Source organism: Megascapheus bottae, chromosome 15, assembly GCF_031878675.1.
Source record: "Megascapheus bottae isolate mThoBot1 chromosome 15, mThoBot2.hap1, whole genome shotgun sequence".
NCBI classification, from domain to species: Eukaryota; Metazoa; Chordata; class Mammalia; order Rodentia; family Geomyidae; genus Megascapheus; species Megascapheus bottae.
In genome coordinates, this window is record NC_143523.1 from 57,269,558 (window position 1) to 57,286,216 (window position 16,659).

General features: G+C 40.8%; 1 protein-coding gene across 1 annotated transcript; it reads left to right on the forward strand.

Annotated features, from left to right (window-relative positions):
* The first annotated feature begins 490 nt into the window (after positions 1–490).
* On the forward strand, positions 491–11,749 carry Znf25 (zinc finger protein 25). Its single transcript, XM_090346771.1, has 6 exons — positions 491–813; positions 916–1,031; positions 5,227–5,353; positions 6,644–6,739; positions 9,168–9,231; positions 9,367–11,749. The coding sequence occupies exons 2-6, from the start codon at positions 1,017–1,019 to the stop codon at positions 10,433–10,435; spliced, it is 1,371 nt and encodes a 456-aa protein (XP_090202897.1). The 5' UTR covers positions 491–813; positions 916–1,016; the 3' UTR covers positions 10,436–11,749.
* Positions 11,750–16,659: the final 4,910 nt, after the last annotated feature.

Below are 16,659 nucleotides of genomic sequence, written 5' to 3' on the forward strand. Positions count from 1 at the left end.
AATGAGCATTTTGTAAGCACCTGTGTTTTGTGGATGTGATTTCTGCTGCTTTTGAGAACGATTTTAGGCTTATTGCATCTGGCTGTCTTTTGCTGTGAACATGAACAGTCTGTTTGCAGATTATGGTGCCAAACTGCTCTTTTAGAAGCTACAGTTGTGTCAATATCAGCAGACTTGAGGCTTATTTTACTGTATCCTCAATCCAAAAGTTGTTGGAGGGCAAAATTCATTCTAGGCACTCCCTGAATTTGTGGTCCTGGATAAGTAAATAGGACTTGAAGGATTATTCAATGTTATCTAATTTTTCCTTATTTTCAAGGTATTAACATTGAAACCAAGGCAATGACTATGTTAATAACAGGGCCTATAGTAGAACAATCATTTATGTGAAGACTTTCTTGGGTTTTATGAGAAAAACTTGGGTTTTATGAGGAAAAACTTGGGTTTTATGAGAAAACTCTTGGGTTTTATGAGAAAATGAAATTAACTTTTGAGCATTTTAATTGACTTTTTGCCTATGAGGAATTTATAATGTTAAAAGTAAAAATTGTTATGCCATTTAACATCATTTACGTATCAAAAACATTTAATTCAACATCATCTATAATAGCAGGCATTGGGAGGGTTCCATACTTGGACATGTTATACACATTTAACTGATCTTCCATTATTCATTATTTAAGTTTTCATTCCTTTGTGTTATCCAGTGAACAGATACATAATTCTCAAAACCACCAATAGAAAAGAAATGTTTAGATTCAGTCAAAAATGTCTCATGTTCATCAGGATTATTGTCAGAGTCATCAGTGACAGGTGGGTACCATTTCATGGTCCTTCTATTCCTTCTCATGGGTCAAAGGGATATATCCTAGAGGCTTAGAGTGTACTTAAATGTGGTATGGAAATTTCTCACAGGTAATCCCTGGAGCTACAAGATAGGATCTGTTACTGCTTCTCCCTTCCGATTTTTCCAACTCTGGCTTCATTTCTACTCTTCCCTGAGAGAAGCATAAAAAATGACAAAGTCCAAGGTGAGTCATTTGTTTAGCTTTCATGTGCATATGTGTGTGTGTGTGTGTGTGTGTGTGTGTGTGTGTGTGTGTGTGATACAGCCCATGTATTAAACTAGAAAAGTGTAACTTTTCTAGTTTATAATTAATTTCAGGGAAAAAATCATTTGAATGAAACAGTAGCTTACAAAGTATGGTCTGCCAAGCTCTATGAGCCTGAAGAGGGGTCGGTAAAATTATCTCAAAATACTGCTATTGCCTGATTACCATGAATTAAGACATTGAGGATAGCAGGAGGGACAAGTAAAGACTCAGCAAACTTAGTAGCAATAAATCATGTTTACATAGAGGATTTATAGCTGTGCAGAGAAAAGTTTTATTGTATGTCCTTATTTGAGTTTTATATCAGATACTCTGGTCTACAAAGAATTTGTAAGTGGGAAACATTCTGCTCTTAACTGAAATTGATTCTTTAGAAGCATAACATGCTTGTCAGTGCCTGTCTGTGATTCATATTTGACTATCAATAAAGCATGAACAGGAACAACTTGGGAAAGAAATAAAGACTGTGACAGTAAATACATAACCATTGTATTTTTCCAAGGGGCTCATAGTGTTAAAAAAAAGAAAAATGCCAAACAATTTACTTAAGGATAACCTTAATAAAATAAAAATACGAACTTAATTTAGATTGATGCCCAAGTGCAGTGCACTTTTCCATGTAATAACATGAGAAGCCCATATATCTCCTTCCTGCTATATCCTAAGGAACAAGGTTCAAAGCCAGACAAGGCAGGAAAGTCTATGAGACTTTTATCTTTAATTAATCACACCCACCCCCGCCCACAAAAAAAGTTAGAGATGGAGCTGTGGCTCAAGTAGTAGAGCACTAGCTTTGAGGAAGAGAAGCAGGCCGAGAGTTTGGCCTAGTGGTGGAGTGCTTGCCTAGCATGCACAAAGACCTGGTTTGATTCCTTGGTACCACATACATATAAAAATTGGAAGTGGTTCTCTGGCCCAAGTGGTGGAGCACTAGCCTTGAGAAAAAAGCCCAAGGACAGTGCTCAGGCCCTGAGTTCAAACCCTAGGACCAACGTGAGAGAGACAGAGAGATACAGAGACAGAGAGATTCAGGGACAGCACCTAGGCCCTGAGTTCAAGACCTAGGAGTGGCACAAAAAAGAGCAAAAGAGAGAAAAGAGCTTTTCTACTCACATACAGTTATTGTTAACCTAAGGATGCCCAGAGTCGTGGGCTGCCTGTCCACCACGGCTGCCAGGGCCGTTCCTGAGATGCCTGGTGGAACAGGCACTCCTGGCTGGAAGAGCTCCTCTGAGTGGTCAACTTTGCATAAATACATGAGCAGAGGACTTCAAAGGGGCTACATGCTACATGGCTTCCTGGAAAATAAAATTTAAATCAAGAGCAATATTGGCACCATCAAATGGCTTCCATTCCCCCTCCCCACACTCCTGCACTCCCCCAAAGAAGAACATTTAAGAAAGGAACATTATCCTAGCACTAATGGCTCAGGCTTGTCATCTGTCTTTGTGTGTGCAGACTGCCTCTGAATGGACACTCCTTTGTCACTTGGGTTATGCACACCTTTGCCTTAGCCTTTTCCTCTGGCTTATGCAGGGATTTTGGTTTGTTTGTTTTGTTGTTGTTGGGTTTTGGTTTTTTTTGTTTTTTTTTGCCAGTCCTAGGCTTGAACTCAGGGCCTGAGAATTGTCCTTGGGCTTTCTTAAGGCTAGCACACCACCACTTAAGACAGTGCCATTTCTGACTTTTTTTTTTTTTTTTTTTGCCAGTCCTGGGACTTGTACTCAGGGCCTGAGTGCTGTTCTTGAGCTTATTTTGCTCAAGGCTAGCACTCTACCACTTGAGCCACAGCGCCACTTATGGCTTTTTCTGAGTATGTAGTATGGAAGAATAGAACCCAGGGTTTTATGCATGCCAGGCAAGCACTCTACCACTAGGCCAAATTCCCAGCCCTACATTACTTCTTAAATATTGTTACCCTTTACCATGTTTTTCTCCCACTTTCCCTCTTCCACCCCTCCTACTCATCTTGTTTTTCCTCTTACCTTCCCATTTTTAAATAAACAGATAGACATATATATTGATATGCCAGGTTCCAAAGTCAGATACAGTAACAACGTAAGATAAACCTTAAGGGGAAAAGAAAAGAAATAGCTTTATGTAGTACATTAAGAACAACAATGACAAAGATAAACCTCTTGTTTCCATCTCCTGGAGTTCATTTCGCTTAGCCTCATCCTATATGGACATATGTACCTAGCTTTTGAGCTACCATGATCCTCTGTTAGGAGAACCCTTAACATATGGTTACAAATGAGGGAAACCATTGTTTAGATTGTTTTCTAGCCCAAGAAATGATGTTTCAGTGACTTCTTTATGAAAGAAGTGATAACTTTATTGATATGTTTATAAGCATATATATAATATCTCTATATAGAGAACAGTATATAGAATAGTCTTTTCCTTCCTGTGGCCTTTTAAAACAATACATTATAATCTTCACTGCTTTCTATTGTGGTTATTTCAGATATGAGCTTTTAGCCTGTTATGCATACTTAGTCATATCTATTGGCTTTTTTTTTGGTAGGTTGTGGGGTTTGAACTCAGGTCCTGGCACTGTTTCTGAGCATTTTCCCTCAAGGCTAGTGCTCTACCGCTTCAAGCTTCAGTGCCACTTCCAGTTTTCTGCTGGTTTTTTGGAGATAAAAAGTCTCAGGGCCTTTCCTGCCCCAGCTGGCTCCAATCTCAATTTTCAGATCTCAGCCTCTTAAATAGCTAGGTTTATGGATATGAGCTACTAGTGCCTGGCTCTACTGACTTTTATATTGGGTTTGTCATGTAGGCTGAAATTTGAGAATCATGGTTTGAAACCAACCAGGAGGAAAAAAAAGTTTGTCAAACGCTTATCTCAGTTAACCAGCAAAAAGCTGGAAGTAGAGCTATGACTTAAGTAGGAAAGTGCTAGGCTTGAACTAAAAAAAGCTCAGGGGCAGCATCCACCCCCTGAGTTCATGCCCCAGGAACAGCACAAATAACCACAAAAAGAAAAAAACCCAAAACACACAGGGGATGAGGTTAGACAGAGAGAGAAAGGTGGACAAATGCAGTTATAATATTCAATGTATATGCCAGGTACCAGTGCCTCAGACCTGTAATCCTAGCTATTGAGAAGGCTGAGATCTGAGGATTGTGGTTCAGATCCAGCCCAGGCACAAAAAGTCCGTGAGACTCTTATCTCCAGTTAATCACCAGAAAAGCAGAAGTGTGCTGTGGCTCAAGCATAGAGGACAGAAGACAGCACCCACGCCCAGAGTTCAAGCCCCACAACTGACCAAAAAAAATATTCAATGTATATATTTTAAAATGCAAATAGGAAAATTGAGGGGATGGGTAGGATAGAGAGGGGAAAATTAGGGAAGGGGGACATTGTTGAAGATGCACTTATAAACTAATGTGCTGAACTCTTGTATAACCACTTAAGGATAATTATATATATATATATATATATATGAGTTATACATATCATGTTATGAGTTAAGAAGTTTATATATTATGCGTTATGTAGAATATATGTGAACTATATGTCAGTGTAATTTTTGTGATGAATTTGTATATTTCTATGATAGTAAAGGTATTTTAAAATTACACAAAAGTATTTCCTTTAGTTCCTTTTATAATTTTTCTATGGCACTTTATAGTTTTCATGGTGGAACTCTTTAATATCATTGTATGTCTATGTTGTTATTTTTTAAGGCTATTGTAAATAGGACTTATTTCTGAGTTCTTTTTCAGTAAGCCTGTTGGTAGTTTATAGAAAAGTTATTTTTAGTGCATTTTAGTGTGCATTTTTAGCATATTTTAGTGTGTGTGTATACACACGTGTTCATGTGTGCTCGTGCCAATGCTTGGACTTGAACTCAGGGCCTGAGTGCTGTTCCTGAGCTTTTGTGCTCAAGGCTAACACTCTATCACTTTGAGCCACAGCTCCGCTTCTGGCTTTTTGGTGGTTGATTGGAGTGTCATAGACTTTTCTGTATAGGCTGGTTTCAAACCATGATCCTCAGATCTCAGCCTCCTGAGTAACTAGGATTACACATGTAAGCCACCAGGGCCTAGCTTTCAGTGGTACTCTTTTTCTGGATCAGCTTAGATTGAATTGAAGTTCTTGTTCTAGGGACCTGTGACATTAAAGGATATTACCATGGAGTTCAGCAAGGAGGAGTGGAAATTATTGACTCAGGCTCAGAAGAACCTTTACAAGGATGTTATGCTAGACAACTATAATCTCCTGGTCTCTGTGGGTAAGAAATACAACATGTATAACTCCATGTAGTTTGGATTACTTTTCCTCATTGCTGGGATATGTGAGGTCCTTTCACAATTGAATGATATCAAGTTGACTTCAGCAGAAAGTCAAAATCAATGAATTTGATCTGGGTACCAGAAAAATATCTGTGTTCTATTTCTTTAAAAGAATCTATGATGATGGTGATGATGATGATAAAAAGCATGGACCCTGAAGGTAAAGTAAAGGATCTATCTCAGGGAGATCATTAAGAGAGGAAAACAGTAGTAGGAAATGAATAAAATAAAATACATTACATAGGGCCGGAGTGTGGCCTACTGATAAAATGCTTGCCTAGCATGCATGAAGTCCTGGGTTTAATTCCTTGTACTGCACATACAGAAAAGGCTGGAAGTAGTACTGTGGCTCAAGTGATAGAGTGCTAGCCTTGAGAAAGCCCTAGGACAGTGCCCAGGCCCTGAGTTGAAACCCCAGGACTAGCAAAAAGAATACATTACATATAAATATTTCTTAAGATAGCATAACAAAACAGGCACTGTGGCTTATGTCCGTAATCCTAGCCACTCAGGAGCCTGAGATCTGAGGATTATCATTTGAAGACAGCCCAGACAGAAAAGTCCATGAGACTCTTACATCTAATTAACCAGCAAAATGTTTGGAATGGAAGTGTGGCTCAAATGATAACGTACCAGCTTTGAGCAAAAAAGCTAAATCACAATGACCAGCTCCTGAATTCAAGCCCCAGTACAGGCACGCATGAAAAAAACAATAGCACAGGGCCAAGAGTTTGGTCTAATGGTAGAGTGCTTACCTAGCATGCTTGAAGAACCAGGTTGGACTCCTTGGTACCACATACATAGGAAAAGCCTGAAGTGGAGTTGGGGCTCAAGTGGTAGAGCTCTAGATTTGGGGAAAGGCTAAGGACAGTGCTTAGGCCCTGTGGTCAAGCCCCAGGACTAGCAAAAATAAATAATAAAGAGATAGCACAAAGAAACACTAAATTATACTTATAAAAGGGGGAAGTGTGGGAATTAACAGTATAATAGAAGGGGTGAATTTGTGCAAAGAACAATGTACACTCTATGAAAATACAATGAAATCCTCTTGTATAAGCAATGGGAAGGAAGAAAAAAGACAAAGAAGGGAGAGAAAAGAGAAGGAAAGAGAAAAGAAAGTTAGGAAGAAAGTTTGGTTTAAATTTGCCAAGGAATATCTTCAGTTTGCCAAAACTATAGTTATTCTCTAAGAAATTTGTATTATTTCCTTTATGTTTCCTATAAAAAAGGTTATTGTGTGAGTAAGCCAACTGTAGTCCTTAAACTGAAGCAAGGAAAAGCACCATGGAGCTTAGAAGTTGACTGTCCACGTCGAAAGCACCCTGGTGAGTCCAAAGAAAATCCCATTTTAAGGGATCGGGAGTTTGGCCTTGTGGTAGAGAGCTTGCCTAGCATGTATGGGTTTGATTCCTCAGTACCGCATACATAGAAAAAAGCAAGAAGTGGTGTATGGCTGAAGTGCTAGAGCTCTAGCCCTGAAGAAAAACCCAAGGATAGTGCTCATGACCTGAGCCAGAACTCAGAGCTGACAGAAAAAAAAAAAAAAAATGGGGCTGGGAGTTTGGCCTAGTGGTAGGGTGCTTGCTTAGCATGCATAAAGACCCGTGTTTGATTCTTTGGTACCACATACATAGAAAATGGTCAGAAGTGATACTACTATGGCTCAAGTGGTAGAATGTTAGCCTTGGGAAAACCCATGGACAGTGCTGAGGCCCTGAGCCCAAGCCCAGGATTGGCAAAAAAAGAAAAAAAGAAAATTCCATTTTACGTTAATTATGAGGCTGTGGATGCCACTTGCCTTTTGACCTACCTTTCAGGAATCTCCCTAAATCCCCTCTACTGAAGCAGTGAGTGATAGACACCACTGGTTCAAGCCTATAATCCTAGCTACTCAAATTGAGATCTGAGGATCCTGGTTTTAAGCCCACTGGGGCAGTAAAGTCATGACACTCTTTTCTTCTAGAGAAATTGTAAAGCAAATAATTGGAAGTGGAGAGCCAGGCACTAGTGATTCACAGCTATAATCCTGGCTACTCAGGCAGCTGAGATCAAGGGACCATGGTTCAAAGCCAGCCCAAGCAGGAAAGCACATGATACTCCAATTATCTAGCAAAAAGTGGGTAAAGGAGCTGTGGCTCCAGTGGTAAAGTTCCAGCCTTGAGCAGAAACACTAAGAAAGAACATGAACCTTGAGGTTAAGCCTCTGTATACACACACACACATATATAAGCACAAGTTCAAACCATGGATTTTAATGGTGAAAACACATCACACTGACCTGTCCAACATCTTTGTGCTATTCGTAATCTGGTCTCATATTTTTACTTTTCCATTCATTCCTTCTCAGTGTCAAAATAGAAGACACAAGATCTACATTGCCATTAAAACAGAAAAGAGCCAGGTCCTGGTGGCTTACATCTATAATCCTACCTATGAGGAGGATGAGAGCTGAGGCTTGAGGTTTGAAGCCAGCCCAAACAGGAAAGTCTGTGTGATTGATATCTCCAGTTAACCATCAAAAGACCCAGAAGTGGAGTGGTGGCTCAAGTGGTAGAGCACTAGCCTTGAGCAGAAATGCTAAGGGACAGATCCCATATCCTGAATTCAAGCCCCAGGAATGGTACCAAATATTAATTAAATAAATAAAAAAAGAGGAAATAAATTACAGGTTTCCAGACTGCTTTCTATAGTAGCAGTCCCTTGACTTTGCAATTTTGCCTTGCATATTTTCAATTACCCATTATCAACAGCAATCTAAAGTGTTAACGGGAAATTTTTAGAAATCAGCAATTAATCAGTTTTGAATTGCATGCTAGTCTGAGGATGATAGAATCCCCTGCTGTCCCACTCTGTCTAGCCTAGGATGTGACTCATCTGTTTGTTTGGTGTATCCATGCTGTATATGCTACACTTATCAATCACTCACTGAGAAGTCTTACTGGTGATCAGGCCTGCTACTGAAGAATTATACTGTTTGTGTTCAAATAGCTCTTATTTTACACAAAGGATAATGCTCAAAAGTGGTGATGCTAGCAATTAAGATATGCCAGAGAGAAGCCTTAAAATACCTCCTTTATAGAGAGAGGGGAAAGTTTCTCCTAGGTATGTATGTATGTATAGGGACAACAAACAGTATATATAGAATACAATACTATGTTTTCTGGAATCCACTGGGGGTATTGGAAAGTATCCCTTCAGGGAAGGGAGGAATACTGTATAAGAATCCAAACACAGCAATCTAAATTTGTTGGGATGAAGACTATTTATAGCTCCATCCAGTTTAATCTTTTTACATTCATCAAATAAAGTTGTTCACCAATTTTTCTCATCTAACTTACTATTCTTTTTTTCTTTTGCCAGTCCTGGGCCTTGAACTTAGGGCCTGAGCCTTATCCTTGGGCTTTCTCAAGGCTAGAGCTCTACCACTTAAGCCACAGCACCACTTCTGGCTTTTTTCTATGTAGTTCTGAAGAATCGAACCCGGGTCTTCGTGCATGCTAGGCAAGCACTCTACTACTAGGCCAAACTCCTGGCCTCTTAACCTCTTTTTAAGGTATTTATAGAAGTGTCAGTGGTACTCAAGTTTATAGTTATGTTCCTCTCTTTGTCTAATAAGATTTGTCTTTATTATATTTTTCCAGTACAATGAGAGCAAATTCCATTTATGAGTTTTTCATTTTGATAAATTGGCCTGACGTCTGTGATTTAACTGTATAACCATAACGATGTGTTAAAATCTTAACTCCTTTGTAGAAAAACTAAAGAATGTCCAGAACCCTGGAGTAAGATCCCAGAAAAACCAAGCTGGAAATTCAAGGCAAGTTCAAGGTTTTATATTTATTGCAGAAAATTTTTTCAAGAAAGCCTTAATGGGGGTTGTATAAAGGGGAATGCCTTTGTTAATATGCTGTAAAAGTCCTGTGGATTAATTAACTTGAGGCTTTATCTCTAGGAATAGAGAACCTGCAAGGCCTCAGAAAACACAGAAGCGACAGGAAAGCTATGACTGCAACGAATGTGGGAAGTCCTTCTGCACAAAGTCTGCACTCACAGTGCATCAGCAGACACACTCCAAGGATGTGTCCTATGAATGTGAGAAGTGCGGCCAGTCCTTCTCTAAAAATGAAGAGCTCACAAAACACCAGAAAGTTCACACCAGAGACAAAACCTACGAATGCAAAGAATGTAAAAGCATTTTCTACCACCTGTCATCGCTCAGTCGACACCTCAGAACTCATGCTGGAGAGAAACCCTATAAATGCAAGCAGTGTGAGAAATCCTTCTACCAGAAACCACACCTCATGGAACATCAGAAAACGCACACTGGGGAGAAGCCCTTCGAGTGCACTGAATGTGGGAAATTCTTCTACATGAAAGCATACCTCCTGGTACACCAGAAAACACACACTGGTGAGAAACCCTTTCAGTGCCAGGAGTGTGGCAACCTCTTTTCCCAGAAGTCACACCTCACAGTGCACCAGAGATCACACACGGGAGAGAAGCCCTACAAATGTGAGGAGTGTGGGAAATTGTTCTCCAGGAATTCCCACCTCAAAATCCATCAGAGAACTCACACAGGAGAGAAGCCGTATGAGTGTAAAGAGTGCAAGAAATGCTTCTACCAGAAGTCAGCCCTCACGGTGCACCAGCGAACTCACACGGGGGAGAAGCCTTTTGAATGTAGTAAGTGTGGGAAGCACTTCCATTATAAGTCAGATCTCACTAAGCATGAGAGGAAACACTCAGGGGAGAAGCCCTATGAATGTGATGAGTGCGGGAAATGCTTCGCTGTGAACTCAGTCCTCACGTTACATCAGAGGACTCACACGGGAGAGAAGCCCTACGAATGTGACGAGTGTGGGAATTGCTTTTCCCAGAGGTCACACTTCATCATACATCAGAGGAAACACACCGGGGAGAAGCCCTATGAGTGTCAAGAGTGTGGGGACACCTTCGTACAAAAGTCTCAGCTCAACTCACATCAGAAGACACATGCACAGAGAAGAAAAGCTGACAAATAGGGTGACTCTGAGTTTCTGTCAGAATTCACCTAGCAAACAGATCAGGTAATTCATGTTAACGAGAATGGTTAATGAGGGATAGTGCTTAGTCATGACTTTTCCTTACAGAATGTAAGTCAATGTAGAGAAGTTGTATAAGGTTATTAAGAAGACTTAACAAAGTATCCAACAACATAGCACACAGGACAGATTTCCCGTTAGTAAAATGATGGCTAAGAAGTTTGTGTGTAAGCATCCAGTGCTAGACATCTAAAAGTGCACATACATGAGAAATTCCTGTGAATACCCCCTGAGGATTCAGAAGCATTGCACACAAGTGGGGCTCATTATAGAAAACTGCAGAGAGGAAGTGGCACTGTGGCTCAAGTAGTAGAGCACTAGCCTTGAACTGAAGAGCTCAGGGACAGTGCCTCGGCAGAGAGTGCAAGCCCCACAACCAAGACAAAAAAGAAAAAAGAAGAAAAACTGCAGAGATTGTGACAGATACAAATGCTTTTTATCAAGCATTTTATTAATATTCTATCATTAATACTTGCATAATATCTTTACAGATATTTTAAATATTTGTAAATTTATAAAACAAATTCAAATTCAAAAATATCTTTATGTTGGGGCCTTATCTCCATCTCTGAAGCCTGTTCATCATTCTGGCTCAGTGGAAAGGGCTTTGGCCAGGCATTCCTTGAGTTCCTTGCATACCTCTCTTATCCCTGTGCACGTGATTCGACTGTGGCCCGCTCCCCGCCCCCTCCCAGGGCAGGTCCCGCTCAGTACCTAAAAGTTTGCCCCGGAACCTTAGTGATAGCACGATGGCTCTCTTCCTATTGGCTAGCTTCCCAGTTCCCACCCTCTCTTTCCCCAACAGTATATAACTAAGTGCCTGACGCAATAAAAGAGATCTGCTGCGCTTTCATGGCCGACACAGCTCCTGGGTCAGTGTGGTTTCTTCCCTGGTAATTGGGGGAGGGCTCGGTCATCAATACTTACCATCTCGCTCGGCTCCAGGGGACTTCAGGCTGGCCCTCCCCAGACCCGTGTTGCTCCACAGTAGCAACATCTTTACAGATATTTTAAATATTTGCAAGATTATAAAACAAATTTTCTACTTGTATGTAGAGAAGTATAAGTTACGTTGCAGATTATAAGATGGGTTTTCTTTCATATGAAAGAAACATGCAGTGATGCATGCCTCCTGGATGCAGGAGGATTGCAAGTTCAAGCCACCCTGGGCAGAGTTAGCAAGACAGTATTTCAAAACAGTAGCCTAGGGGCTAGTGACCTGGTGCTTACCTTACAGGAATGAGGCCCTGGGTTTAATCTTAACTGGAGGAAGGAAGGATGGAAGAAGGAAAAGAGGGAGGGAAGGGGATGGGAAGGGAGGGAGCAAAGCAGGGATATGCCTATAACAAAAGCAGTTGAGAAGCTGAGGTAGGAAAATCATGAGTTTGAAGCTAGAATGGGCTATATAATGAGAGCCTCTGTCAAAAATCCAAGAGATAGAGACCAAAAGAGGAAGGGAGAGAGAGACAGACAGACAGACAGAGTACAAAAAGGAAGGAAAGAAAAAGAGGAAGAGAGGAAGTTTTTGTTGTTTTTTTTTTTTGCCAGTCCTGGGCTTGGGCTCAGGGACTGAGCACTGTCCTTGAGTTTTTTTGAGGCTGGAGCTCTACCACTTGAGCCACAGCACCACTTCTGGCTTTTCTCTATTTATGTGGTACTGAGGAATTGAATCCAGGTCTTTGTGCATGTTGGGCAAGCACTCTACCACTAGGCGAAACTCCCAAGAGAGGAAGTTCTACATATATGAAGCTTTTTGAAAAGCAAAAATATGAGTATTGAGATAACATTATTAAATACACATGAAGAACTTTCTGGTATATGTGCAAATGTGTTATGAAATATAACTTAATATGTGCCATACACATGGAATCCATCTACCATTGTACAAAGGAAAGTATAACCTTAAAGTCAGTAACTTATACATAACAACCTATGTAAAGGTACTCTTTCAAAATTATGTCTTTTCCCCATCCTGTCCCTTATGAATGCATAAAGGCATTGAAAGAAGCTAGAATGTTTTCACAAAACTTTCAACTGTTTTGTGTCCAGGAGAGTTGGGATAAGGAACACATTAATTTATGACAAAAGCTGGAGATGCTTTAAAAGTAGTTGAAAGCTCACATACATACACACACACACACGTACATGCATACATATATACACATATGTATATATATATATATATTGCTCTCTACAAAGTAAGGACAAGTAGTACTATGTAAGAAGTATCATTTATCTTACTGTTGATGTTTTAGCAAGGTGTAGAGTTTATCTGTGTCTGTATTTTGCATGGGAGTCTAAAATGTTCTTTTATCGAGGTTCTTTGCCATGTAGAAACATACAACACACTGGCTAAGAGGTGGGATCCAGAAACAAGATCCTCGTTTGTCCTTAGCTGCCCTGGGCCTCAGTCCTTCTCTAAGAGTAGTAGTAGTCACATCTTGGGATTGCTTGAAGGCTAGAAATGAGTGAATCTTTTTGAAGCACTTAGAACAGTGTCTACGACACAAAACCACTCATTTCATGATATGTCATGCTATTTAATGATCCCTACTGATACAATGAATTAAAATAGAAGAATGGAATTGAAAATCACCTTCCCACTTAGGGCTGCTTTGGTGGTTTTCCTCATAGGAGCTAGGGAATGGATTCCCCATTAAGCCAGGCCACAGGTTGGCTGATTGAAACTCATCACTCCCATCTGATCCACTGCCTATTTATGTACCCTTCATGCAGGGACTAGATTTGTAATAGTAATTAGATGAAAAAACTATTTTGGGACAAATGAAAATTATTAAAATTTCAGTGTTCATACATAAAGCATTCTGAGAATAAGAATACAAACCATTTGTTTGCATTTTGCCTGTGGCTGCCTCCCTCTGTACCCACAGAGTTTGGTGCTGGGACAGACAAAATGACCTATAGCAGTCTTCACTACCTAGCACTTTACCAAACAAGTTTTTTTGTTTTTAGAGATGAAAACATTGTAGCCAATGCACAGGTATACTTTTTATTAATGTTGTTTGTTTCAGAAATGATACATACAGCCCTGATTTGAGTGAATGTTGTGTCGTGTTATTTATTTTTTGCATCATATTTATAGGTCAAAAGGCTAAGCTTAGAAGTATTTTTTCAAAGAAATGTGTTTATTTAAAACTGGTTAAACTGTCATCATATCCAAACAAGAAATGTCCTGATGACATTTGGCAAACATGGAATAAACATTGTCTAAATTAAATTGAATTGTCAATGGATCCTTCTCCACAATATTCTTTTATTTCCTTCCAAATCAACAGGGCAAATATTCTCTGTAGGGTTTTTATAATTTTCTGTATCTTATAACATGCCATCTCTGTATCATATTTAAATAACCCAATCTAATAACAACGAAGTATATCTTCCTGGGCATTAGTGGCTTATGCCTGTAATCCTAGCTAGCTACTCAGGAGGTTGAGTTCTGAAGATCATTATTTGAAGCCAACTGGGCAATCAAATCCAAGAGACTGATTTCCAGTTAATCATTTACACTGGGCAGGAGAGCTGTGGCTCAAGCAGTAGAGCACCAGCTGTGAGGCCTGAGGTCAAACTCTAGTTAAAAAAAAAAAAGGGGGCCGAGAGTTGGCCTAGTGGTTAAAGTGCTTGCCTAGCATGCATGAAGACCCAGGTTCGATTCCTTGGTACCACATACATAGAAAAAAGCTGGAAGTGGTGCTGAGGCTCAAGTGGTAGAGCTCTAGCCTTGAGAAAGTCCAAGGACACTGCTCAGGCCCTGAGCCCAAGCCCAGGACTGGCAGAAAAACAAACAAACAAACAAAAAAACATACTTGGCATTTACATGCTGTAACAACCACTACCTTTTTTTTTTTTTACTCAGCTGTAGCACAAGGAAGTCATCTTAATTAATATATATATATATATATATATATATATATATTTTTTTTTTTTTTTTTTTTTGGCCAGTCCTAGGGCTTGAACTCAGGGCCTAAGCACTGTCCTGGAGCTTTTCTCAAGGTTAGAGTTCTACCACTTGAGGCACAGCACCACTTCCAGCTTTTTCTGCGGAATTGAACCCTGGTCTTCATGCATGGTAGGCAAGCACTCTACCACTATGACAAACTCCCGGCCCCATCTTAATAAAAATTTTAAGATTGTCCCCTTTTCTTGTTGATTATGGCGCTTGGACTCAGGGCTTGAGTGCTGCCTCTGAGATCCTTTGCACAAAGCTAGTGCTTTAAAAAAAAAATTTTTTTTACCAGTCCTGGGGCTTGAACTCAGGGCCTGGGTACTATCCCTGAGCTTCTTTTGCTCAAGGCTAGTAATCTACCACTTGAAGCCCAGCTAGGCTTTTTCTGTTTATGTGGTACTGAAGAATTGAACCCAGGGCTTTATGAATGCTAGGCAAGCACTCTACCACTAAGCCACATTCCCAGCTGCGCTCTCCCATTTTGAGCCACTGTGGTTGATTGGACATAAGAGTCTCACAGACTTCCATCTAATTTGTCAATATTTATTAAAGAGTTGTACTAAGATTTTAAAAAAGTCTCACTCTTTCCTGCCTGAACCACAATCCTCAGATCTCAGAGTAGTGAGGATTATAGGTGTGATCCACCAGTGTCAACTTGTGAGAAAATATTTTTTTTTTTATTTCTCATGTTTTTCAATCAAAACTGAAGACTGGAGTAGGGTGCCTGTGGCTCATGCCTATAATCCTAGCTACTCAGGAGGTTGAGATCGGAGGATACAGGTCCAAGGCCAGAAAACCTGTGAGACTAATTCCAGTTAAGCAGCAAAAATCCAGAAGTGGAGGTGTGGTTCAAGTAAGAGCACCAACACTGAAGGAAAAACCTAAGGGGGCCAGGAATGTGGCCTAGTGGCAGAGTGCTTGCCTAGCATGTACGAAGAGCTGGATTAGAATGCTCAATACCACATACACAGGAAAAGCAGGAAGTGGTGCTGTGGCTCAAGTGGCAGAGTGCTCAAGTCTAGACTTGAGCAAAAATTGTCCCAGGACAGTGCTCAGGCCAAGTTTAAGTACCAAGACTGGGGAAAAAAAAAAAATCAAAAACCCTAAGGGACAGCACCCAGGTTCTGAGTTGAAGCCCTAGAATCAGAACCAAAAATAAAACAGGGTCTAGATTGTTGCTTAGTGGTATCATACTTGCCTGGCATACAATAACATACCAACAAAAACAGACAAGAAGAGAGCAGAGAGGGTAGAATGAATCCTAGTTTAGAGATAGCATATTAATTTTAATTTTTATAAATAGAGATACAGAAATATAGATAGTGATATTTGTGAACCTCACCTTTATTAGCTCTCTATGGAGAGGGTCTAGAAATGCTTACACCCTAGTAGTACTGAGGGCATGTAGAGATTTGCTTTCTCCAATACAAAAGAACTGAGGTAAAAGGAAAAATTTGTAGTACAGATAGAGATAGCAAATCTGAGTCCCCTAATAAAAGAAACTGATGTAAAGAGGAAAAATTAGGCAGATGAAAGACAACACTCTTTCCTGAAGCCAGCACAGGGGACAAGTGTCCCTTCCCTTGGGATCAGGGGGACAGAGTCAGATGCCAGGACAGCTGAAACTGGCTCCAAAGAGCTACAAAATGGGGACGTACTCACGAACCTTTGCCCGGGTCTTCTATTGCGCTGAGAAGCTTGACACCCTCCCGTCCTCACCACAGGACAGCGGGCGGACAAGACTGCATATAGCAGGAAGCGACCATCCCAAGGGAGAGTCCTGACTGGGGGCTTAGAACAGCCCGCCTGGTGCCTAACCCTCACAGTCAAATGGACTTTGCCTGTTTCTGCACCTCCTGCCTCATCTTTCTTTGGTGAACGGAAAGAATACAAGACCCCTAGAGGGAGGGAATCCATCCCAGGGCTTCTTTGACAGATGACTCATCCTCGGGTGAATGCAGTGGAAACACCCCTTGTGGTGATAGACTTGATGGATCTTTTTTGCCCGTCCCTGGGGTTGCGCTGTGGGTCTGGGCTCTGTCCCGCGGAGCTCTGTCTGCTCCAGGCTGGCTCTCTACCTCTTGAGGCACAGCTCCAGATCTGGCTGTTTGCTGGAGATGTCTCCCCGGCTGAACCCTAGATCTCAGCCCCCTGAATGGCTGGGATTTCAGGTGTGAGGCACCTGTCGCTGCCCAGGCAC

What these genes read in the sequence shown, in the direction of transcription:
- Znf25 (XM_090346771.1), top strand. An exon ending in TAATCTCCTGGTCTCTGTGG is followed by an intron (nt 5,354 to 6,643) that starts GTAAGAAATACA and finishes CCTATAAAAAAG; the next exon opens with GTTATTGTGTGAGTAAGCCA. An exon ending in AACCAAGCTGGAAATTCAAG is followed by an intron (nt 9,232 to 9,366) that starts GCAAGTTCAAGG and finishes CTTTATCTCTAG; the next exon opens with GAATAGAGAACCTGCAAGGC.